This window comes from Engystomops pustulosus, chromosome 3, assembly GCF_040894005.1.
Source record: "Engystomops pustulosus chromosome 3, aEngPut4.maternal, whole genome shotgun sequence".
Taxonomy (NCBI): Eukaryota; Metazoa; Chordata; class Amphibia; order Anura; family Leptodactylidae; genus Engystomops; species Engystomops pustulosus.
In genome coordinates this window covers 168,896,809-168,922,725 of record NC_092413.1, presented here as the reverse complement: position 1 = coordinate 168,922,725, position 25,917 = coordinate 168,896,809, and the positions used below count along the sequence as shown (strand labels likewise).

The 25,917-nt window shown below is 42.5% G+C and overlaps 1 protein-coding gene across 4 annotated transcripts in view; it reads right to left on the bottom strand.

Moving 5' to 3' along the window:
• VEPH1 (ventricular zone expressed PH domain containing 1) overlaps nt 1-25,917 on the bottom strand; it is a 203,164-nt gene that overhangs the window by 6,574 nt on the left and 170,673 nt on the right. For all 4 annotated transcript variants that reach the window (XM_072142938.1, XM_072142936.1, XM_072142935.1 and 1 more), the window contains one exon: nt 22,753-22,870. In XM_072142938.1, coding sequence (XP_071999039.1) covers nt 22,753-22,870 — 118 coding nt within the window. The remainder of the gene's footprint in view (nt 1-22,752; nt 22,871-25,917) is intronic.

The following is a 25,917-nucleotide window of genomic DNA, read 5'->3' as shown; positions in this document are numbered from 1 at the left end:
AGCCAGGCACAAACAATGACTCCTTGTAAGGGTTTACTGTAAGTAAATGTTTTATCTGAACCTTTTATGGTTATTAGCAAAATCCTTTCGTTCCTAAATGTTTTGTAAACCATTTGGTAAATGTTACATCTCATCTACTCTTGCAGATTTGATGCGTCCGTTCAGGAGATGTGAGTCAGCTGAACAATGCCCATTGTACATGTTATTTACAAAGGTTGTTTTCATGGGTTTCAGCGGCTGTTGTGGATAGGGAGAGTCTGGTTATGGAAATATAATGAAACAAATCTGCTCATTTGTATGAATTACATTTGTGGAGCCTTTTAAGACTATTGGACACAAACAAGTTTTTCTTCTTATTCAGTCAAACAGTTTCTCTTCCAGCAATCCTTTGGTTTCTTGAACAAACATGTCCATTGTGGCCAAACCAGGAAAAATGTCACCATCCTGTAGTGTTGGGAAATCTTTCCAAATCACTTTCCTAAAATATCTCACAATGAATAAGCAAATCCTGCCCAAACTGGTGTTCACTTTACTAAACATGTACATTTTGTCATAGTGGAAGATAACGTTATCTGAATTACTAACAGAACACACAGTTCCAGGGTTTTGAAAATAAACACAACGGGGCAGATTGATCAATCTGTTTACACCAGAATTATGTTGTAAATTGCACCATAAAACTGTCTGCACCACATTTAAGAGTTTGACAGTTTTCAGTAATTTTTAAGACTAGTGTGACAAATGGCCATGGCCTATGAAATGGGTGGGTGACCTTGTGACAAAAAGGCAGCACACCGAAATTCATTTTAACGCACCAGAATTTTAATGCTCTATTTTGGGGCAACTTTCTGGCATTAACTAAGCTATCTAATAGGAGGTGTAAAGTAGGATTAGACAGTCTTACACTACTCCACCAAAATATGTAGTTCACTCCAGTACTGAAAATCTTCTGCTTTAAATCTTTATTTTCTCAAAATCCAAACATTACATCACAAAAACAGGTATCAAATATAACATCACCGTCTCTGTAGGATGCAAGCTTACGTGTTTTGAGTGTAGCTAACACTCTTAGTCATGGAATCTCTTAGTTGCCATGACTTTAGATCTCACCTAACCGGCATGCACGCGCACTAGGAGGTGGGGACGCGCGTGCCGGATCACAGGAGACGTCGATGGAACTGGGTGAGGGGAGTGTAGCTACGGCCAGGCTGCTGAGGCACAAGGAGGTACACTGGTGCGCCTGTCTACAAATACTGTATACTATGTACACAATGCAATAGCATAAACTAGTATAGCAAGTATAAATTAAAATACAATGATCAGGGTATTTTGTCACTCGTGTAGAACAGAATATGTAACGAAATTGTATGTATTGTATGATTTAATTAAAATTTGTAAACAAGGACACGTGGTTCAGTAGGCTACAAATAATTGCTGACACAGCATTTCTTATCTACTAATTTAGTGTCAAAATAAATTTAACTAAAATAAGTAAGCTTGACATTAACAGAAATAGGAAATCTATTAAACACGCAGAAAGATAAGGTCAACAAGAATACACAGACTTAGACAATAATTGGGAATTAGGGGGGGGGGTGGCAGTGAGGAAAGGAAAGAAAACTGGAAAAGAAGGAATAGGAAAATATGGAGACCTGCAGGAAAAAGTCTTTAGAGGAATGATCTCCATGGTGAGGCCCCTCCACTCAGGGCTCAGGCTTTCAATTCTTCCATTCTTATGATGTTATTTAAGGCCTCTACCCATTGGGGCAGATTTATCAAGCTGTCTGAAAGTCAGAATATTTCTAGTTGCCCATGGGCAACTAGAAATATTCTGACTTTCAGACAGCTTGATAAATATGCCCCATTGTGTTTTGTAGGGGGGTCACTGAAGACCTCTTAAGTTGGGAAATCATTTTTGTCATAGACAGAACTAGTGCCTGCTCTTTGGGACATTAATGGTTCCTGGAAAGCAGGGTTAGCTCTTGAAGGACATGTATGTTGTTAGAGCAAAGGAAATCATCCAGCGTAAAGACATTATTCTTCATAGGGTAGATCCAACATAAATGTAACAAGCTGCTTCCTAATAAACTTACTGGAGTTTGGTACCACCTTGGGATGAATTAAAAATAGTTTCCTGTAAAATTTTTCACCACACTCCAGTCTCCAAAATGTTAAAAAAGTAAACACTCACTTTAAGGCCTTCTATCTCAGAGTCCTGATTGCTTTCATTAATCATGACCTAGACAGCTCTTAGATAATACTCAGGATCTCGAGCCTAGCAATACTCCTATGGGTAAATTGTTTGTTCCCCATATTTCCAGTTACTTGGGAAGGTACATTGTACTGTTCCAGCAAGGTACACTGGCATTGCTCAAACTAAATATCTGGTAGCACAGTCCTACTGCTGGCCATCTTGGTGAGTTTGTAACAGCATGTGAAGTTTGTGCTAGAAACAAGATGTCCTTACGATTACCAAAGGACTCCTCCATCAACTCCCTCTTCCGAGAAAGCCTTAAACTCACTTATCCATGGATTTTATTACTGATTTACTGGTCTCTCAGTAATATAGCTGGTTTGTGATAGGTTTATGTAAGATGTGCCACTTAGTACCCATTAGAATGCTCCCCAGTGCCAAGTTATTCGACACATTGTTTACTAATCACATACTTCGTCTTTATGGTGTCCGTGATAACATTGTTTTTGACTGGAGGTACAGTATGTATCTAATTTATGGAGGTAATATTGAGGTTATCACGCAGAAAAGTTCAAGGATGGTGTTCACACCAATCCGGAAAACCGCAGGCACAACCAGAGCAATTTTAATCATAATAGATGGCAGAGGCACTATTTTCTGTCCCTGGTGCATCTAGAACTCACTGGTGGTGCTCAGCTGACTGTAGTGGACATATCAGTGCAATGAAAAAGACGAAAGCTGTGGCACTCACCCAAAAAATTCTTCCTTTATTCAGTGAAAATCATAGGACAGGGAGGTATTGCAAGGCATAAACTTCTGTGACGGACCATTTCGCGCTCTTCGTCTACGGCTAGGTTTCACTGGCCTTTTGTAATTATAGTTTTAATCTGAAAGTATTGTAGTGACCTTGAGTTTGCCAATCCTTCCGCTGAAGTCACTTATCAAAGAATCTCTCATCAAGAAACTCTTGAATCTGTTTAAAGCCCAAGACAGATAACGACACCAGGCCAATAGAAGACGGTATGCCAGTCTTATCTGTGTTTTGGGGGAAGGGTTGTGGTTGTCCACCAAGAACTTGCATGTCAAAGTTCTATCTGGAATATTTTCTCCTCAATTAAATTGGTCTATATTCTATTAAGAAAATCATAAATCCAGTATCCAGTATCCAGGATATAGTTACACTATACATCCCGTATCCATATTGTGTCTGCAAATCTCTTTTAAAGAAATATGTTCCTCCTGTATTGTCAACATCTAATCCTATAGCTCCATTAAAAATTAAGGGTGAATTTTAAGGTGGAAAAAAATCCTGGATTCCCAGAAAGTTCAGAACGTACAATAACTAGTCCATTGGAGGCGATATGGCTCTGAGGAGAGGACATGGGACTCTGGCAAAAATCTATATGCTGGTTTAAGGTCCCAAATACTGTTCATGGCTGCAATATACACTGCAGATATACTTTTTATGGTCCATGCAAGTTTTATCAGCACCCGTTGTCAATCACAAATTTTAATAACATTAGCAGTTACTACACAGATTTGTTTCCTCCGGTTGCCTCCCACATTCCAAAAAACATACTGGTAGGTTGATTATATTGTGAGCCCCATGGGGACAGGGACTGATTTGACAAGCTCTGTGTAGTGCTGCGTAATCTGTGTGCGCTATATGAATAAAGAATTATTATTATTATTATGTTCTGTTGCTGATATGGAAAGTGGGCTTTACAGTGGTGGATCTGACAAGGCTCATACAAAACGTACAGTGATATCGTGCTCACACTGCTCAATTTAATTAGGTACATCACCATTTATACTTTTTTTTAATTAACCTGGACTACCAGATCCTCTTCTCATCACAAAACAAGAAAAAAAATGTAATCTGATGGAGGTTTGGTTGTAGTTTTGGTTATGTGGGTCATGTGGGACAGATGCTCAACATCTGTTATAAAATATGCACTAAAAATTATTTGAAAAGAGGGTGTTTCCTTGAGATCATTTACGAGCTTGGGTTTCTTACAGGGAATCTACCATCGGTAATCTACATATTGATGTAGATCTGATGGTAATTTTCTCATGCTTGCCTCTTTCCTACACCGATTTTGGCTAGTCCATGAAACTATATCAATATAAACCAGTGTGGTGTGTATGAATGATCCTCAAAGAGATATAGGTTGGTTCAAATAACAACTGCAAATGCAAAGACACCATTAAAAACATTTAAAATTGCATGAAAGAATTTATGTGACCAAATGGTTATGATGCAACTAAGAAACCCTCCACACTCACCCCTGAATATTAGAATGCAGTTAAATCCTATCACAAAAATTCATTTGTAAGTATCTATGGCTGGAAGAAAGCTGGCAGGTACACAAATCCTATCTATCGTAAAGGCACACATAGCCAATCAATGCATAAACCGCCACATGCTAACGCCTGAGGAAGCCACACATAGTGGCGATACGTGTGGGGCTCGCAGCCACACCCCCCGAATGCAGTCCCAACTTTGGTAATATCCGCCTTTGGCGTTAGCATGTGGCGGTTTATGCATTGATTGGCTATGTGTGCCTTTACTATAGATAGGATTTGTGTACCTGCCAGCTTTCTTCCAGCCATAGATACTTACAAATGAATTTTTGTGATAGGATTTAACTGCATTCTAATATCCAGGGGTGAGTGTGGAGGGTTTCTTGGTTGCATCATAACCATTCCCTTTGTTCGCATGAATTCTTTCATGCAATTTTAAATGTTTTTAATGGTGTATTCAATAAACTTTGCATTTGTTATTTGAACCAACCTATATCTCTGGTTTATATTGATACTGTTGCTGTTTTTGGTGTGGATCCTCCTTCATATGATGTGATTTGCATATCTTGCTATCCTTTTCTCTACTAGTCCATGAAACTAGTCAATTAGAATAAAAATGTCTACTGGTGCATTGAGTAGCCAAGCGACAGGTGCCTAGGCTACTCTATGCTTGACTCACAAAGAGAGTTTAGGCTCTGCATACACCAGTTTATATGCAGAGCATTGCATACTTTGCTCCCCTCTGCAGGTGCATTATGGAATGTGTAAGAAGGCAGCATTCTGGGTGCAGTAGCCTTAGCATCTGTATGGCTACTCCACGCCCAAGTAGGAGTTAATTTGCATACACCTAACATGTTCTAATCTAAGATAATTATTATCCAAGATAATCTATTGTTGTAAATAAATACATATGTAACGTGAAATTCTTGGATCCCAATACAAACTGTAACAGCTAATGCCCAGACCTACCTTTTAAAAAATATTTCCTTTGAGCCCCTCTCCGGCTTCAGGATTGTGGTGCAATAGCTACTTCTGTAACTTAAATTGTTATATTACTCTTTAGCTGTAGGATCTGAGAGTACATAGACCTGACATCACTGGACCCCCAAACAGAATGGAGATGTTAGGTTATTACTTAGTGGCTCCTCTTGCTAAACATAGACCTAAACATATTTTACCCTCTGCTAAGAAAATGTTTGTTCCCTTTTCAGGATACCAGTATTTGATTTTCCTTTCTGCACTGTACCTATATTCTTTCCCTTTAAAGCTTTTACAAACACATGCAAGAAAAATTAAGTTCTGCTTACATTTTTTAAGTAATTTAGCAGCTTTCTAGTCAATGGACAATGTCAGGTATAAAGGAAATGTTTAACTACATCGAACTGATTGAAACAGTGTATAAATGGCTTTTGGCATCACTATATGTAACCACATAGACTGCCAGGGATAACTGCATGCAATCCCATTAGGTATAATGGCTGAACAATTTTAGTTGTGACTCAGCATATGTAAAAATGCACATTTACCATAAATTTGATACAGGCGAGCTCCAATTACCAGCATGCATTCTTAATGTCTAATGTTTCCAGATGACTGTAATTATATGTATAGCAATGGAAATTGTACGACTCTAGCCGCCTTAACTTTCTGTGATGTGGTCATAATACCTGAAGCATTTTTTCCATCCCTTAAATGATTAAGTACATCTTGATTAGTTTTTCTACAAAAAGAGAAAACATCTTCTAGATATGATCCTGAAAGAGGTGGATGGGAAATTGGACAGGGTATAAGTAGATTTGTTATAAGTGGATTTAGACATTTTTCCTACTTTCCCAAAATGCCCTTTCCCAGGATGGAGTCCCAGTCTGTGCCGGGCACAGATGGCAAATCGCTAGATGAAAACATTTACTATTAGAACATACACAGCACTGCACCAGGATTACAGGGTTAGGGTAAAGCAGTCAGCATCAACAATCAACAATTTTCTTCCATGTCTGATTTTTTTTTTAAATGCACTGAACCAAACATATCATTTACAAATCATATAGAGGTGTTCCTTTCCTCTGGGTTTAATATATTCCATGTTAGAGGCATGAGATGAATATAAAACAAGTGTACGATTGTGCAGCAGTGAGGGTTTTTTTTTTTTACAAGCTGTTTATCTTCTGTTACTAATCTCAATCTTTAACCCAAATGAAAGGTTAAGAAGGACATACAATATCTGTAATTGCCTACTTTAATGTTTGAGACTCAAGATTGGGGGCAATTTTGTAGAATTCTCCATGCTCTGGGATTACACCACTCTACTCTTAGGCTACGCTTACAACATTGATTGTTGCATTATCTTAGTGGGTGGATACACCCCAAATAGACCCAAAAGATGCATAAGTGTCTCCAAAAATATATACTATTATGGGGCTTGTTTACTAAGGGTCTGCGGATGGCACTGAGTCAGATTTTTTAAATTTTTGGGACTTGCGTTGCTGTGACAGGTATTTAACTGTGGATTGTGTCGCATGCGATCGGATTGTGGTGCAGCTTCGCTGCTTTCATGCGACAGAAATGGGGAGCGGGCCGGATGATCCCACTGATTTGGGCTGAGCGCGGGATTTAACAATAAAATTGTGTTGCAAGACAATGCACTTACATGCACCAGGAAGAAGAAGGTGAACTCCGGCGGACCTGAGCGGAGAAGCGACACATGCAGGATATCAGGCGCAATATCTTAGTGAATTGCGGCAGAGTGCATTCTGGTCGGACAATGCACTTTCTTGGAAAGCGACAGGACGGGTAAGTAAATGTGCCCCATATGTGTCATGTGAAAAGATGGGTAAACTTTTTTCTAGTGCAGATCTCAGATTATCATATAAAGAGGAAGAGACATAAAAAGGGGGATTACAATAAGTCTCAGAAAGTAGCAAAAGAAACAAGACTACCCTATTAGCACAAAGTGAGACTAAACGGATTTGGGCACTTACAACTATTGGGCTTCAATGAGACCGTGAGTTTTGCCCAATTTATCTGAACAAAAACGAGTGGCCATCATTGCCTTAAGAAATTAATTTCAGTCAGTCCCCCCAAAAAATAGGAAAACTTTGAAAGTGACCCCCAGTGCAGTTGCAAAAACCATCAAGCGCTACAAAGAAACTGGCTGACATGAGGACCGCCCCAGGAAAGGAAAACTAAGAGTCACCTCTGCTGAGGAGGATAAGTTCATCCGAGTCACCATCCTCAGACATTGCAGGTTAACAGCAGCTCAGATTATAGATCAAGTCAATGTCATACAGAGATCTAGCAGCAGACATATCTCTACAACAACTGGTAAGAGGAGACTGTGTGCAGCAGCCTTCATGGTAACGTAGCTGCTAGGAAACCACTGCTAAGGACAGGCAACAAGCACAAGAGACTTGTTTGGGCTAAAGTCAAAAAGTAGAAAAAAGCAGCTGATTTAGCTTCTGGACTCTGACATGGATGATGCACGCAGCTGTAGATCCAGGCGTATGGGATCCAAATACTTACAAAATAAGGAAAGGCCACAGCATCCGATGTAGTTTAAGGAAGGCTGTATGCCTTCATTCACATGGGCATGAAAAAAGCAGTAATGTTTGGATTCACCATGAATCTTTGTCAAGCAGGCACCACAATTCACCACAATTCATGAATCAGGTGCACACTACACAGGGAAACTGCACATAGTGCAGTTTAAACTGTTTTTGATAATTGTGGGCCTATATGTACAGATTGCCTGTGGAATGTGCAGAGTGCACCAGGTTCATCAAAACTGGCCCACGGACTTCATTAATCTAGTGCCCCCGCACTTCTTCGGAAGTGTGCACCGTTTTTTTTTTGGTGCACTTAGTTCATGCTGCAGAATTGCGGCACACGTCAGTAATAAATGTGGCGCAAACTCTGACTATTCACTAACAAGCCACTTTAGGTGCACATTTTTTCTGTCTTTTCGGACACAGAGAGGCCGCAACACAAAACTGGCGCAGACACGTTATACATACATGAGCAAGCAGTTTGCACGTTGTCACAAGAGCTTTAATAAATGCAGGACATTGTCTGTTGGTAATTTACAAATGACATTTTGGTGATAATTCAAGGGTAATTGATTTTTCGTTGTGTAATAAGGACTTAGATGTCATTATGGAGGCACTATTGATCTATCTGGTACTAATATAGGGAATTGTATCAGTATACTATGAAGGGAAATGTTTTCTTATAGGAGACCGTGGCTATTAATACTTTAGGTAATTTAGGGATTTCTACTTGGAATAGTGAATGTCAGCAATGTAAAGGAATGTATTTTACACTGCAGATTTTATCTGAAGAACATTGTTAGTCAGCGTAAATACCAAAGTCATCTAGGGCCATGATGACTAGAATGGATCGGTATTGTAATTGTTATTTCTTTTGGACAAAGGTAATGATCTGATTCCTATCAAGTATTTCAGGAACATGGGCTGTATTAGATATCATAATTTTAAACCATTATTCAGGAGGTTTGAACAAAAAGCATATACAACCCATGGTATCTATCCTAGGACATACAGTGAAACATTTTTGAGGCAGCACTGATTTCTGTAAAATCCAGTTCCCTCTTACTTTATAAGCATGCATCCTTATTGGCTCAAACAGCCTTATACATCCCCCTATGGCAGTGGTCGCAAACCTTTGACACAGGTGCCAGAGGTGGCACCCGGAGCCGTCTTTGTGGGCACGCAGGCCGCATTTCCCCAACCAGTTACGACTCAAAGAATTCACCTGCAGTCACAGGCAATGTAGATTATTTTAAAGCAACTTATCCTTTGTCTTCTTCGTATTGTAGAAAGAGTGGAAAGGTATGGACAGGGGCGGGTTATCAATGGAGGTCCTTCTTCTGTTGAATTTGGGATAGAACATCGATCAATAAGTTACTGCTATTGCTGTGTTGGCAATTTGCAATAAATAAATAGGTTTTAGTTGTAATTTGGGCACTTGGTCTTGAAAAGGTTTGCCATCCCTGCCCTATGGGTTGAAAAACGCTATAATTTTACCTATAGCACCATGTCACATCACAAATATTCAATCCTTGCCATTATTTTGAGGCCTTTTATGCTGGGCATATTCCCAAAGGCAGCATAATGTTAAAAATCTGAAACCAGAGATGGACGAGACCAGTTTTCAAGAAATGGAAAACAAACTCAAGATCCTAACAGACAACCTGGAAAAAACCATCATGGAAACTAAGAAAAAGAAGTTCAAAAGAGACTCGTTCGATTACACCTACAACCAGGTGTATGAATGGGGGAGGAGAGATCAACCATGGGATACTCCCCGTTCCATCCTAAAAAAGCACTCAAGCAGGTCTTTCAAACAACCAAATGTCAATTTTAATTCATCAGGGGCATCCAATGTGGATACAGAAGCTTCAGAAACAGAAGCGCAACAACGTAAAAACATTGAGAAACAAACAACTTCATATTACAAAAAAGAAAAAAAGGTGAATAACAAAAAAACGCCAAAAAACGCATCAGACGAGGAGGACGCAACCGTAAAAAAGAAAAATTCGCCCCCACACAGGAAATTGAGAAATCAACCGCCGAAATAGCTCACAATCCTGATACTATTGAGGTGCCCACGGAAAATCATGATACTATCAAAGACAATGTTTTTGATGTCTTGAATCTTTCAGAGATTCCATTGACTGTTGAACAAATTGAAGTTTTGTCTCTCGGACTGAATTTTTCTATATCATCTAATTTTGACCTTTTTTCCACACTTAAGGACATTAATAACTTTGTGCGTAGATTAACAGTACAAAAACATTTTTTTGCCCAGGATGGATCATGTTCCACAGATAGTGATGTATCATTTAATAACAAATATTGTGATCTAAATTTTTCGGACCAAAATTTAATTTTTATGTTGTCGAAATTAGATGAACATGCTGAGGATAGGGCTAACATTAACGAAAGGAATTGTAACTTCAAGGTGCCAAACCCTGACTTCTACCCTGTACACACCAGGGTTGAAGCCATGGATAAGTTTCAGGAAACTATAGAAAGAGAGCTACTTAAATTATATAACAATAAATTGCCTGGCAGATCAAATTTGAGTAATAAGCATAGAAAAGCACTGAAAGAACTACAACACGATGACCAGAGGGTTATCAAAATGGCAGACAAAGGGGGCACAGTGGTGGTTTTAAGTAAAGATATGTACAAAACACAAATAGATTTACTACTACAAGATACTACTGCCTATAGACCACTATCGTCCAACCCCACTAAGTCCTTTACAAAAATATTGTTTCAACATATTGATGAGGGATTAGCTCTAGGCGTTTTGTCTGAGAAACAGGGAGAATATATTAAAACCAAACATCCTGTTACCCCCATACTACACACGCTCCCGAAAATACACAAAGACACCATTCCGCCCCCAATGAGACCAATAATTGCTGGTATTGGATCTCTTAATGAACGATTGTGCCAGTGGCTCGATATTCACCTGCAACCAATGGTTAAACGTATACCAGGATATTTGCAGGACACTACTGATGTCTTACGTGTTATGCAGGACATAGAATAGACGCCTGACTCATATTGGGTTACTTGCGACGTCGTGTCTTTGTACACCTCTATACCCCATCATGTCGCCATAGATGCCCTCTCATATCATTTAGATAAATACAGTAATTATGGTGATGACTGTAAATTGTTTATCAAAGAAACTACATGGTACCTCATAACACATAATTTTTTTGCATTCAATAATGTTTTTTACCTGCAAACACGGGGAGTGTCAATGGGGGCGAAGTTTTCGCCCTCATTGGCTAATATTGTTATGGCATACTGGGAGGAACATTTTGTTTATTGTGAGAACAATCCATTTTTCTCGTTGATACATTGGTACGGCAGATACATCGACGATATATTGATTATTTGGAGGGGCGATGTGTCTGCTGTACCAATGTTTGAAAAATATATTAATGAGAATCCCCTTAATTTACAGTTTACTATCTGTACTGACCGACAACACATAGTGTTTTTGGATTTGGAATTAAATATTGCTGATGAGACAAGAATCGTGACATCTACACATCGTAAAAAAACCGCAGATAATACCATCTTAAACGCAAACAGTTCATATCCTAGACATGTAGCTAAAGCAATTCCTGTGGGAGAACTTACACGAGCTAAGAGAAACTGTACCCTTTATGTAGATTACAAACAAGAAACTACAGAAATATACAATCGTCTTAAAAAAAGAAAATACCCACATTGGATGCTTAAACGAGCTGAAAAGGTAGTTGACAAAAAGGAACGCAGAAACATGTTAGATAGAAACAAAATACATACCAAAAATGACAATGCAGCTCCATTTCTGATGCTACAATTCTCCGATCAGTTTTATGAAATAAAAGATCTCATCTATAAACACATACCCATCTTATATGAAGATGAGACTTTATCTAAGATATTAAGTGGAGGCTGTAAAATTGTAGCACGCAGAAACACAACAATCGGCAATCTTGTGTCACCGAGCATGTTTACCACTAAAACCAACAGTAACCGTACCTGGTTACAACATATAGGTTTTTTCAAGTGCGGTTCCCATCCTTGCAAATCATGCAGTTTTGTGTCACCAACGAAAACATTTTCCAACAGTACGAATACTGAGATACACAACATCAGGAGTTTTTTAAACTGCAACAGTGATTATGTGGTTTACCAAATTAAATGTACTAACTGTGAAAAAATATATATTGGTAGCACTGTACGTAAATTTAAACAAAGATTGTTGGAACATATTAGAGACATCAATAATGCTAGTAAAAATTTTTCTAAAGAACAAACCCATGCTAGAAATGTATCCGATGCTGCCAGACACTTCATTGAACATCTCCAAGGCAAAGTGGCTTCACTCTCAGCCTGTGCAATCGAACAGGTCCGCCCGGGTAAAAGGGGAGGTGACCGCAACAAAATCCTACGGGACCGTGAAGCCTATTGGATTTTCTGCCTAAACAGCAGATTTCCAACAGGAATGAACTTATGTTTCATTATTAAGTCTGTATATGTTTGGATCATCTGTAGGAACAATTGTCAGGCTTGCGGGTTGTGGATCCACTGGACCACTGCAGACGATGACTCAGCCACTACCTGGGACCGGAGTCTAAGTGGTACCCGGTTTTCACCAGAGCCCGCCGCAAAGCGGGTTAGACAAGCTGCGGCGTGGTACCACCAGGTCGTTCCTCAGGCGTGACTTGTCTGCAGTGGCGGCCAAGGTAGAGGTACAAGAACGGCAAACAATCTCGTGGTCAAAGTCCAGGCTCAGGGTCAAGGCAGGCGGCAGAGATGCAACGTCAGGGTACAATCCGAGGTCAGCAACGGGAGGTCCAAGCAGGGGGTACGGGAACACGGTACAGCAGCACGGAGGAACACAGGTATACGGAAACACAGAGGAGCTCAGGAAACACAGGAACACGGAGGGACACAGGAACGCAGGAGACACAGGAACGCAGGAGACTCAGGAACGCAGACTAATCGCAGTAAAGCTTTCTCTCAGGCTGTGAGGCACAAAGATCCGGCAGGGCTTGCAGGAAGAGGCAGGCTTACATAGATTTGGCAATATGGCCAGCGCCAATTAATGGCGCGCTGGCCCTTTAAATCTTGAGAAGGAGCCGCGCGCGCGCCCTAGCAGTCGGGGACGCGCGCGGACCGCGGAAGGAAGCAAGCCGGGAGCCGGGCCAGGTGAGACGCGCTGGCGGCGCGCTGGCGGGGGCTGGGCAGCACGGGTGAGCCCGCGACCCGCGATATGGGTCGCGGGACCACCCGTGACAGTACCCCCCCCCTTCGGCCTCCCCCTCCTTCTGGGCTGGAGAAATTTCTGCAGGAGATCACGATCCAATATATTGTCCTCAGGCTCCCACGACCTCTCTTCTGGCCCAAATCCCTTCCAGTCAACCAAGAAGAACCGCTTCCCCCTTACCATCTTCATGTCCAGGATCTCCTTTACCTCGTAGGTGTTGGTGGAGTCCGCCACTGGAGTGGGGGGAGGAACGTGTCGGGAGAAGCGATTCAGAATGACAGGTTTCAGCAGAGATACGTGGAAAGAATTTGGGATGCGCATAGTAGGAGGAAGGCGGAGTTTATACGCCACTGGATTAATGCGCTGTAACACTTCGAACGGTCCCAAAAAACGTGGACCCAGCTTGTAACTGGGAATCTTCAAACGGACATACTTGGATGACAGCCACACTTTGTCACCTGGAGAGAATATGGGAGGAGGCCTGCGTTTCTTGTCCGCTTGAGTTTTTGAACGGGCGGATGCCAGAAGTAAAGACTGACGAGTCTGTTCCCAGATAGTTTTGAGGTCTTCTACCAACTCTTCCACAGCAGGAACGTCAGCAGACACGGAGAGAGGAAGAGGTGGTCGTGGATGTCTCCCATAGACAATGAAGAAAGGAGTGGCACCGGCAGACTCAGAGTTCAGGGAGTTGAAGGAGAACTCAGCCCATGGGAGCAGAGTGGACCAGTCATCCTGTCTGGCAGAGACAAAATGACGGAGATAACAACCTAAGGTCTGATTAACCCTCTCGACTTGTCCATTCGACTGAGGGTGATACGCTGAGGAAAAGTCCAATTTCACCTGGAGTTGACTGCACAGAGAACGCCAGAACCGGGAAACAAACTGAACACCACGGTCAGATACTATGTGCCGGGGAAGACCATGAAGCCGGAAGATGTGAGTGAAGAACAGACTGGCAAGGCGAGGAGCAGACGGAAGACCTGGCAGCGGAACAAAATGAGACATTTTGGAGAACCGATCAGTTACCACCCAGATTACAGTATTCCCAGAGGAACAGGGAAGGTCCGTGACAAAGTCCATGGCCACGTGAGACCATGGGCAACTGGGTATCGGCAACGGCATCAGGAGACCGGCAGGTTTGAGGCGTGATGGTTTATTACGAGCACAAGAGATGCAGGAAGCCACAAAATCCCGTACGTCTTGGACCAGACTCGGCCACCAATAGTAACGAGAAATGAGGGCTAAGGAGCGCTGCACCCCAGGATGCCCGGACACACGAGAACAATGTCCCCAAGTCAAGATCTTCTTCCGAAGAGCAGGTCGGACATACGTCTTGCCAGGAGGGAGCTGCCGAAGGTCTACTGGAGCAGCCACAACCAGCCGTTCCGGAGGGATGATATGCCGAGGAGCCGGTTCTTCCCCAATAACATCAGAGGCACGTGAGAGGGCATCTGCCTTGATGTTCTTCTCAGCTGGACGAAAATGGATCAAAAAATTAAAACGTGAAAAGAAAAGGGACCAGCGGGCTTGTCTTGGATTGAGACGTTGAGCATTCTGGAGGTACAGGAGGTTCTTGTGGTCAGAATATACACTGACCGGGTGACGAGCTCCTTCCAGAAGATAGCGCCACTCTTCCAAGGCGAGTTTAATAGCCAGGAGTTCCCGATCTCCTATGGAGTAGTTCCTCTCAGCCGCAGAGAAGGTTCTGGAAAAGAAGCCACAGGTAAGTGTTCGGCCTTTGGGCCCTTTCTGAGTGAGCACAGCTCCAGCACCCACGGAGGAGGCGTCAACCTCAAGTTGGAAGGGTTTCTCTAAATCTGGTCGCGTCAGAACAGGAGCAGAGGTGAAGGCAGACTTCAGTCTAGAGAATGCTTCCTCCGCAACTGGAGACCAGTGTCTGGAATCAGCACCTTTTTTAGTTAGAGCCACAATGGGAGATACGAGGGAAGAGAAGTGAGGAATTAATTGCCGGTAATAATTAGCGAAACCAAGGAATCTCTGTATGGCACGAAGTCCCACTGGGCGAGGCCACTGAAGTACCGCAGACAACTTGGTTGGATCCATCTGTAGGCCTTTATCGGAGATTATGTATCCTAGAAATGGAAGGCTCTTCTGATGGAATTGGCACTTCTCCAGTTTAGCATAGAGGCGATTGGCTCTTAGGCGCCTAAGAACTTGCCGTACATGCATTTGATGAGACTCCAGATCAGGAGAGAAGACCAAGATGTCATCTAAGTAAACAACGACACAGGTGTATAGCAGGTCTCTGAAAATGTCGTTCACGAATTCCTGAAAAACTGCAGGCGCATTACACAGTCCAAAGGGCATGACCAGGTACTCAAAGTGCCCGTCTCGGGTGTTAAAGGCGGTCTTCCATTCATCACCCTCCCGGATGCGGATAAGATTATAGGCCCCTCTCAGGTCCAATTTAGAGAAAACTTTAGCTCCACGAAGGCGGTCAAAGAGTTCCGTGATTAACGGCAAAGGATACCGGTTCTTTATTGTCACCCTATTGAGCCCCCGATAGTCAATGCAGGGACGAAGAGAACCATCTTTCTTGGCCACAAAGAAGAAGCCGGCACCGGCAGGAGAAGAGGACTTGCGGATGAACCCCTTCTGTAGATTCTCCTTGATGTAGGCCGACATGGCCGCAGTTTCAGGCACGGAGAGCGGGTAAACTCGACCTCGAGGCGGAGAAGTTCCTGGCAGCAGTTCAATAGGGCAATCGTATGGACGATGCGGTGGCAAGGTCTCCGCTTGCTTTTCAGAGAAGACATCAGCATAGTCCAGATAAGCAGCGGGAAGACCCTTCAGAGACTTGAGAGACAAGGAGGAAGGTATAGTAGCAACTGGACGAAGAGCCCTGAGACAACGGGACTGGCATCCAGAACCCCAGCGAAGAACCTCCCCAGTCTGCCAGTTAAGAACAGGTGCATGTCTCTGCAGCCACGGAAGTCCCAATAGGACGGAGGAAGTGGAGCGGGGTAGTATGTGGAAAGACAGTCTCTCCATATGCAGGGCACCAACTTGCAGACACAGGGGTTCTGTGCGGTACCGGACTGGATCAGAGAGGATCTGACCACTGACCGAAGAGATGACCAGAGGCTTGTCGAGGCGGACCACTGGAATGTGATGCTGCGAGACCAGTGCAGCATCCACAAAATTTCCTGCGGACCCAGAGTCCAAGAAGGCAGACACTTGGAACTGGCTGCTCGTACCAACGCTGAGGAACACCGGAATGGTCAAACGTGGAGAAGCTTCACACACACCTAGGGACGCTTCTCCCAAGAACCCTAGGTGGTGGCATTTCCCGAACGTTGGGGACGGACAGGACACATCCTGATGAAATGCTCAGGACTGGCACAATAGAGGCAGAGATCTCCCTGTCGTCTTCTGTTGCGCTCCTGGGAAGAGAGTCTGGTTCTGTCCACCTCCATAGACTCTTCAACAGACGGTACAACCGGTGACTGGAGCGGCCTCTGGAAGACCGGAGCCAGGCGAGGAAGACGTCTTGGACGAGCTTGAGGCTGCTCGAGGAGAGACTCTTCGGCACGCTCTCTAAATCGCACGTCTATCCGGGTGGCCAGAGAGATTAGACCAGTCAGAGTGGACGGCAGATCACGAGCGGCAAGAGCGTCTTTAACATGGGAGGAGAGCCCCTTTTTGAAAGCTGCGGACAGGGCCGCGTCGTTCCAAGAGAGCTCTGAGGCCAGGGTACGGAACTGCACAGCGTACTCTCCAACAGATGAATTGCCCTGATGCAGATTCAACAATGCAGTCTCAGCAGAGGAGGCCCGTGCTGGTTCTTCAAAAACAGACCGGAATTCTGTCAGAAATGCCGAAAGTGTAGCAGTGACTGGGTCGTCTCTGTCCCAAAGCGGAGTAGCCCAGGCCAGGGCTTTCCCAGAGAGGAGACTGAGGATAAATGCCACCTTGGAACGCTCCGTGACAAATTGGGACGGCATGAGCTCTATGTGTAGAGAACACTGGGTGATGAAGCCCCTGCATAACTTGGGATCCCCGTCATACTTGCCAGGCATAGAAAGACGTAACCTGGGTTCGGTAGCGGGAAGGACGGCTGGAGTAGCATGGGTTGCAGGAACAGCTTCAGGGACCTGTTGCTGATGCTGAGTAGTTAGCAACTGTTGCAGCATGGCGGTGACTTGCTCCAGCTGCTCACGCTGTGCGGCAATCTGCCGAGATTGATGCATCACAATCGTAGCAAGATCGGGCCGACTGGGAGACGGAACCTCAGCGGGATCCATGGCCGGATCTTACTGTCAGGCTTGCGGGTTGTGGATCCACTGGACCACTGCAGACGATGACTCAGCCACTACCTGGGACCGGAGTCTAAGTGGTACCCGGTTTTCACCAGAGCCCGCCGCAAAGCGGGTTAGACAAGCTGCGGCGTGGTACCACCAGGTCGTTCCTCAGGCGTGACTTGTCTGCAGTGGCGGCCAAGGTAGAGGTACAAGAACGGCAAACAATCTCGTGGTCAAAGTCCAGGCTCAGGGTCAAGGCAGGCGGCAGAGATGCAACGTCAGGGTACAATCCGAGGTCAGCAACAGGAGGTCCAAGCAGGGGGTACGGGAACACGGTACAGCAGCACGGAGGAACACAGGTATACGGAAACACAGAGGAGCTCAGGAAACACAGGAACACGGAGGGACACAGGAACGCAGGAGACACAGGAACGCAGGAGACTCAGGAACGCAGACTAATCGCAGTAAAGCTTTCTCTCAGGCTGTGAGGCACAAAGATCCGGCAGGGCTTGCAGGAAGAGGCAGGCTTACATAGATTTGGCAATATGGCCAGCGCCAATTAATGGCGCGCTGGCCCTTTAAATCTTGAGAAGGAGCCGCGCGCGTGCCCTAGCAGTCGGGGACGCGCGCGGACCGCGGAAGGAAGCAAGCCGGGAGTCGGGCCAGGTGAGACGCGCTGGCGGCGCGCTGGCGGGGGCTGGGCAGCACGGGTGAGCCCGCGACCCGCGATATGGGTCGCGGGACCACCCGTGACAACAATACTAATAGGCTTAAACATACAGTTTAATCATTGACACATATATTGTTCCAAATTATATAGAAGTATTCGCCCCCTGTAGTCCAGTCCACCTTTTGGCCAGAACACAATGAATCGCTGCAACCAGTTTAGTAGCAGAATGCCATGCTTACAAATGACAGACCTTTTGAGGAACGATAAAAATTGTTACTATTGTTAATGATGATAAATCAATATTGTATGGAGCCCCATTATGGGTACACAATTTGGGCTTTTATGTACTTACCTTGTTTTTAGATTTTCTCTGGGTCCGTTTCATGTCTTCAGGATCTCCCTGGGTCATGTGACCAAGGGGTTCCAGGAGGCAGGTACATATCCCGGCGTCTCACACAAATAATCTAACCATGACTAAGAGTGCCACGTGTACTTGAAACGCGTAGGTTATATTCCTCAATATGGTCTAGGGGACATGCCATGTACATTTTAAAATTATCTACTAAATAAAGTCTGGATGGACAAGAAACTATTTTTACCCTGACCCTGTTGCGGAGCCTTCTTTCTTTGAAGTTCTGGACTATACACTACGTCAGTGTGGATCTCCTGCACATGTGAATGGGAAAACCGGTGAGCTACAAAACTTTTTTCTTATTTTCAGCATAATGTTAACCTAGTGTCTGCTCTAGTGCACTCAAGGTTATTACAGAAATGGAAATACTGTAAAATAATGTCAAAAGTAACTGGTAAAACCATATACCTTTATTTTACAGAAAAGGGAGATGCCTCAGAGAAATGTTCTTCAATTGGATAGTTGACTTTTTGAAAAATGAAATGGATTTTCTGGGTTCAACAGCAGATGCCCCCAGAAATCTCCTCACTTGATCAAGCTGTATCTGGTGCCAGAAGCAGATATATTTATTACCTTTGTGATGGCCAAGTGTAGTAAATGGAGCTCAGCTCCTATGAAAGTTAATGAGAATTGAGCTGCAGTACCTCAACAATGCCACTAAACTGCAAAGGGAGTCATATTCTTCTTGCTCCCAACCCTGTGAAGTATGGAAACTTAAAAAATGATTGGCAGAGTTGAAAGCCTTTGGACCTAGAAAACCCCATTAAAATTTTTATATAAAACTAATTTTTGTCACTACTGTAAAGTAATGTGCTCTCTACTTGACGTGTTTTCACTAGCAGCTTTAAGATGTTCTCACCTCGTATGTATTAAGACATAAGTACTGAGTTATAGTATGGAAAATAACACACAAGAGAATAACATTCCTGCAAATTTATAACCTGAAGTTTACAGTTGCAAAATAAGCAACACATTTAGTAAAAAAAAAAAAACAGACAATAATAACCAATAGCATTAGGGGATTTATATCCTGAGGTGCTTCAAACATCTAATGTAGGAATGTCACAAGGAAATTAGTGGAGGTCTAAACAAACCAATAGTTGATCATATAATACTGTACATTCATAACTAGGAACCAGGCTATGGTTGGAGCACAAATGAAATTCCCATGATAACACACTTAGAACATAATAATCTGTGGTTTTTCCATCAGACACCACTCGAGCCAAACCGTTCTTGGAATTGTTGGATACTGTGGGCCACACACAGTTTACTCACATAATGCACTGTTCCAATATAATTTTGAAAGGCATAAAGAAGCATCTGTCAATATGATTGACTCACATAATAACCCTGAAATCATATAAAAACCTGATACAAATAAACACTATTTAGAGACTTGGGGATCTTCTCTAACTGAGAATCTCTCTTCCTTGTACTTGAGGATAGTTCCAAGCAGTAGACCCTCCCACCATTTATTCTAATTATATACACTATGGTTAAAGGAGTTTGCCGTGACACCTTCGGTAAAACTGTAATTATTCAGATACTTCAGGACAAGGACCTTTTCCATTTTTGTTTTCCCATTTTTCACTTTTCAGAACCATAAGAGGGTTTGTTTTCCACATGAGAAACATGGGCTGCCAGCATTGCGGCCCAGGTGATGGTTAATCTGTCACAAAGTGACCTGGAGCAGGCAGAAGTGTGATGTCACCAGATCTGGGATCAGGACACAAGTAGAGGCACACATTAAGTGTGTTATTTTTATATACCATTGGCTACTAGGGGCATCACTGTGACTACTAACCACTGTGGTAATCACTGTGACTACTGTATTATGGGGGCATCAATGTGACTAGTAGTCATAGTAACCAACCACTATGAGTACTGTACTGTCTGCTGGGGGATAATTGTGACTATTGAAGGCATCACTATGACTGCTGGGGCTTCACTGCGACTGCTAGCTACTGGGTACCTCACTGTGACTGCTCGCTACTGGGGGCATTATTGTGGCTACTAACTACTGGGGGCATCACTGTGATTACTGGCTACTGGGGGCATCACAGACTACTAATGACTGAGGGCATCAATTTGTCTGTTGGCTATTGGAGGGCACCAGTGTGACTACTGGGGGCATCACTGACTACTAGCTACTGAGGTATCACTGTGACTGATAGCTACTGGGGACATTATTGTGTATACAAGAAACATCACTGTGACTAATGGCTACTGGGGGCATCACTGTGACTACTTGCTACTGTGGGCATCACTGCGGCTATTGCTACTGTGGGGCATCACTGAGGCTACTGGGTGCATTATTGTGGCTACCGGGGGCATCACTGGGACTTCTGTTTACTGAGGCATCACTGTGATTACTGACTACTTGGCGAATTATTGTGGCCACAGGGGGCATCACTGTGACTAATGGCCACTGGGGGCATCACCTTGACTACTGGATACTGGGGACATTATTGTGGATACAGGGGCAACCACTTTGTATAACTGCCTATTGTGGGGCATCACTGTAACTACTGGCTATTGAGTGCATTACTGTGACTACTGGGGGAAGGCACTGTGACTATTGGATACTGGGGGCAGGCACTGGGCTACTAGGGGCAGGTAATGTGACTGCAGACTATTGGGAGGGGGCACTTGGACTACTGGCTACTGGAGGTAGTCGCATAGTCCCCACAAAGAAGCCTTTAGTCTCATTTATTTAATGAACTGGGTTCAGATGCTGTGTTTATTTTCTGTTCTCGGTTCTTGTGCTGTATTTTTTCTTCTAATCTCAGTTCTGGTGCTGTTTCTATGTTCTGAACCGGGTCCTGGTATATGTACTAGCTTGTTTTTAGTGCTATTTAGTGCTAGTGTACTGTAAGTGTTGGTCTTGGTTCTGGTGCTATATTTGTATGGAACTTGGTTATGGGCCTGTACAGGGAGCATCCAAGCAACAGGGGATCTGGAAGAGGTAGGTAATTTTTCATTAAATTATCGGGCCAGTATAAAAATATTTGTATTCATCTGAAAACACCAAGCCATTGTTACCATGCCTGAGAAGCAAATTCACAGTTGTCATCCCATATCACTGCACTTCCTGTGATTGATCTGCATCCTTGGAAAACTCCATTAGCTCAACTTTTTTTAGTTTCCTAAAGTTATTAGTTATTTTCACCCATCCTACCTCTGCACCAAATTGTGTGCCAAAATGCTCACCAAATCAAAATAGTCACTTACACATAGACCTTTGTTGGAACACAAATTTATGATTTTGGAAATTAATTTTTTATTTTTCCAAATTAAAGACAGCAAACATAATAATATGTATCACGCAAGATACGATAACGTCACCAACAACAGCAAGAAAGAAACAAAACCTAAGATAAATCCCCCATTGTTCTTATTTGAAAATGTCAGTATGGTCCAATAAGTGAGTTTCAAGTTGAAAAAAAAACTTGACTAATGATCAGTTCCACAAACTTCCATTAGTAATGTCTACCGTTCATGGTGTTACATTGTACATATTCCTTGGTCTGTTTTAGTGTTGTCTTTCTATATCGTCATACTCCTATTGGGTATATTCATTATAGTGATATAGTGATTATTTTTGACATTAAGAGGAAGCAGAGGGTTCCTGCGGGTGCTGTGGGAACAGAATTGTCACCGTCTAGGTGCTGTGGGTACAACTTGGCTTTTTTACAACTCAAGCATTTTATTATTTTTTGCGTTTTGTCCATCAATTGTATATGTGTTGAATGAATATAGATTTTTTTGTTTAAATGATCAAATGTTGAATGTGTTGCCATTTTTATGATTGAATAGCTGTGCCGACCCCACCTTGTTTTTGTGGCAGTGCCACATATTACCATTGCAGCCACGCTACTAAGCACATATACAACTTAAAGATCTACTACACAAGATTACTATCTATAATGTACTGTGGTCATAACTGCACATTGTGTTGACACAACTATTTAAAAATTCTTATTTAATTGGCGATTGTGAAGAATAACACAATACGCTGTGCATTTCCTTTTGTCTGTAAGCATGAAACGCATTATCTTCTTAACATAAAATTCTCCCCACTTGTTTTCACAGCATGATGGCTATTTATTACCTGTTGCCTTCTCTGGATTGTTACACATAAAACACAGCCATGACCCGGTTTCCTCGCTATATCCAAAAAGATCAAAAAACCTCACTTCTTCCAGATGGGTATGTATAAGATCCAAGTCCTACAACAAAAACACACGAAACACATTATTACTTTTGGAAATAAACTTCAAATATACTGAAGATTTCAAAATATTTGTATTCCAACTAAGATCCAAAATATGAGACATCTCACACTGTGCCGACGACCACCGCTTCTCCCGAAGATCTGCCTGACAGCCAAGGTTTTGCAATGGGGCCAAGCCAGGTTTCATTCCATGTATCTTATACATACCCAAACAGTGAGAATCATAGCTAATGGAATGTCCATACTATCTGCTGACTGCTTCTGTCATTATCATCATCATTACTATGAATGTGGTAGTATATTAATACTAGAGTTCATTGCTATGATAGTTGCCACATCTGTGCACATCATGAAGAAAATATATTACTATTCCTTCTGAGAAACAGCTCTCTTTTAACAACAATGAGCCTTCAGAATGTCTGGTAAATTCTATAGCTGTTGGGATGTGAAAACTTTTTTCTATCCATTTTATATTTGTGAAAATTTTTTTACGGGAATTATCTAATAAAAGATTATAGAAATTGGCAAAAGTAAAAAAACATACTGGGGCTCATTTAGTAAGGGTTGTGCTGCTCATTTTCGTGTGCGTTTTTTGGGGGGAATTACAAGGCTTGCACAGGTATTTAACCCCTTAAGGACGCAGCCATTTTGTAGCTTAAAGAGAACCCGTCATGCAAAATAACCCCCCTAAACTAAATATATTTTCATAAACTACCATTAGAGAGCATTGCCTCTATCCCTTCATTGTCCCTCTACATGCCTGTAAACCTAAGCAATGAGGTCCTAAAGCTGTATGCAAATGACCTGTGAAATGTCCAATGAAGCATTACCATATTCAAGCTGTCCACTCTATTCATGAGTGGGAGGCACAGCCACACCCCCAGTGCTTGACTGACAGCCTGTATAATGATGTGAGGCTGTATAATGATGTACTTCCTGGTGCTGGTGGCCACGCCCCCTGCAGCCTGTGTGTGCATGTGTGTGTTTAGGAGAGATACAGCAGCTCCAGGCAGCCATGTTACAGCAGAACATGTCAGATTCATGTGTAGCTGCTGTCTGTGTCTCTCACCTGTATATTAGGAGGATGCAGCATGTCAGCAGATGCAGGACACACACTAGCCATGCTTTACTATACATTACACACAGACATGAGCAGGGGGAGGAGAGGGGAGGGGTAACAGGGGTGACATCACTGCTTCTGACCATGTGACCAGCCTCATTTACATAATAAAGAATAGATGATTTTACAATGATTAATGTATGAAATAACTAGATAAAGGCTGGGATGGGATCCATGTGAGCTGCTCCAACAGGTAGAGGTGACAGGACTAGTGACACAGACCTGATGACAGGTGTCCTTTAAGGCTCAGCCCGATTTTTTGGATTCTGACTTGCGTCTCTTTATACGGTTATAACTTTTGAACACTGTTACTTATCAAAGCGATTCTGAGATTGTTTTTTCCCCACATGTTGTACTTCATTTTAGTGGTAAATTTTGGCAGATAAGTTTTGCATTTATTTACAAAAAAAAAGAAAATATGATAAATTTTTGGAAAAATTTGCCATTTTCGAAATTCAAAATCATTGCGTTTTCAGGCAGATCGATTTACCACCTAAATAAGTTGCTGAATAACATTTCCCATTTGTCTACTTTACATTTTCATAATTTCTGAAATGTCTGGATAATTTATTTTGATGTCACGCGGCTTACAAATAGAATATCGCTTTTCCGGATTTTCAGAATTGACTATTTTGGGGATAAATACAGTTTGGAATGAAATTTTACATATTTAGCATCAAAACCCCCTATATAACCAACCCATTTTCAAATCTGCACCCCTCAAGCTATCAGAAACAGCTTTTACGAAGATTGTTAACCCCTTGAGATCTTCATAGTAATTGAATCAAAATGGAGGTGAAATTTAGAATGGTCATATTGTTCCCTTATACGTTCATTTAGCCTAAAATTTACACATTTCCAAAAGATAAAAAGAGAAAACCCACCATACAATTTGTTCTGCAATTTCTCCTGAGTACAAAGACCCCCCACATGTGGCTGTGACTTGTGTTATGGGGGCACAGCGAGGCGCAGAAGGGAAGGAGGGCGCTGCAGCTGCCAGGATTTTAGTTTCCTCATTGGCCCCTTTTGAAGGCTATAAAATTTTCGCTTTTTCGTTATTGGGGCCATGTGATGCCATTTTTTTTGCGGGATGAGATGCTTTTTCCAATGTTACCATTTTGGGGTTTGTATCACCTATTGTTGAAAATTTAGGAACGTTTTTTGAGGACAGGAGTAGAAAAGCATCAATTCTGTACTGGATTTTTTACTTCTTTTTTTTTTGGTGTTCACCGTATAGACTAATAATCATGTTATCTTTATTCTATGGGTCGATACGATTACGGGGATACCAAACATGAATATATTTTCTTACGTTTTACTAAATTTGTCAAACAAAACCCTAATGTGGGGAAAAATCTATCATTTATGTATTGCCGTCTTCCAAGTGGCATAACTTTGTTACTTTTTTGGCTACGGAGCTGGTTGATGGCTTGTTTTTTGCGGGACATGTTGTACATTGCACCAGTATCATGTCGCAGTACATATGGTTTTTTGATCACATTTTATAGCATTTTTTGTGGGATTGAAAAGGTAAAAATCATAATTTTTGGAGGGTTTATAACAGTTTTTTTTTACGGCGTTTATCGTGCGGGTTCAATAATGATTTACTTTTATTCTACGGGTTGTTACGGACGCGGTGATACTATATATGTGGGGTTTGTGTTATGATTTAGACTTTTTTTTGAGTTATATGTCTCTTTATATGTTTTGGGGGTTTGGGGCATTTTTAGTGATTTATGACTTTATTTTTTATTGAATAACTTTTTTTTTTACTTTTTCACTTTTATACCATGGGACATGAAGAAGCAATCAGAAGATACTCATGTATTGCAGATTATTATCAGTGTCAGCCTATACACTTGCATAGGCTGGCACTGTGCCAGTAAGATGACGTCACAGACGCCATCTTACTGGCAATTCTT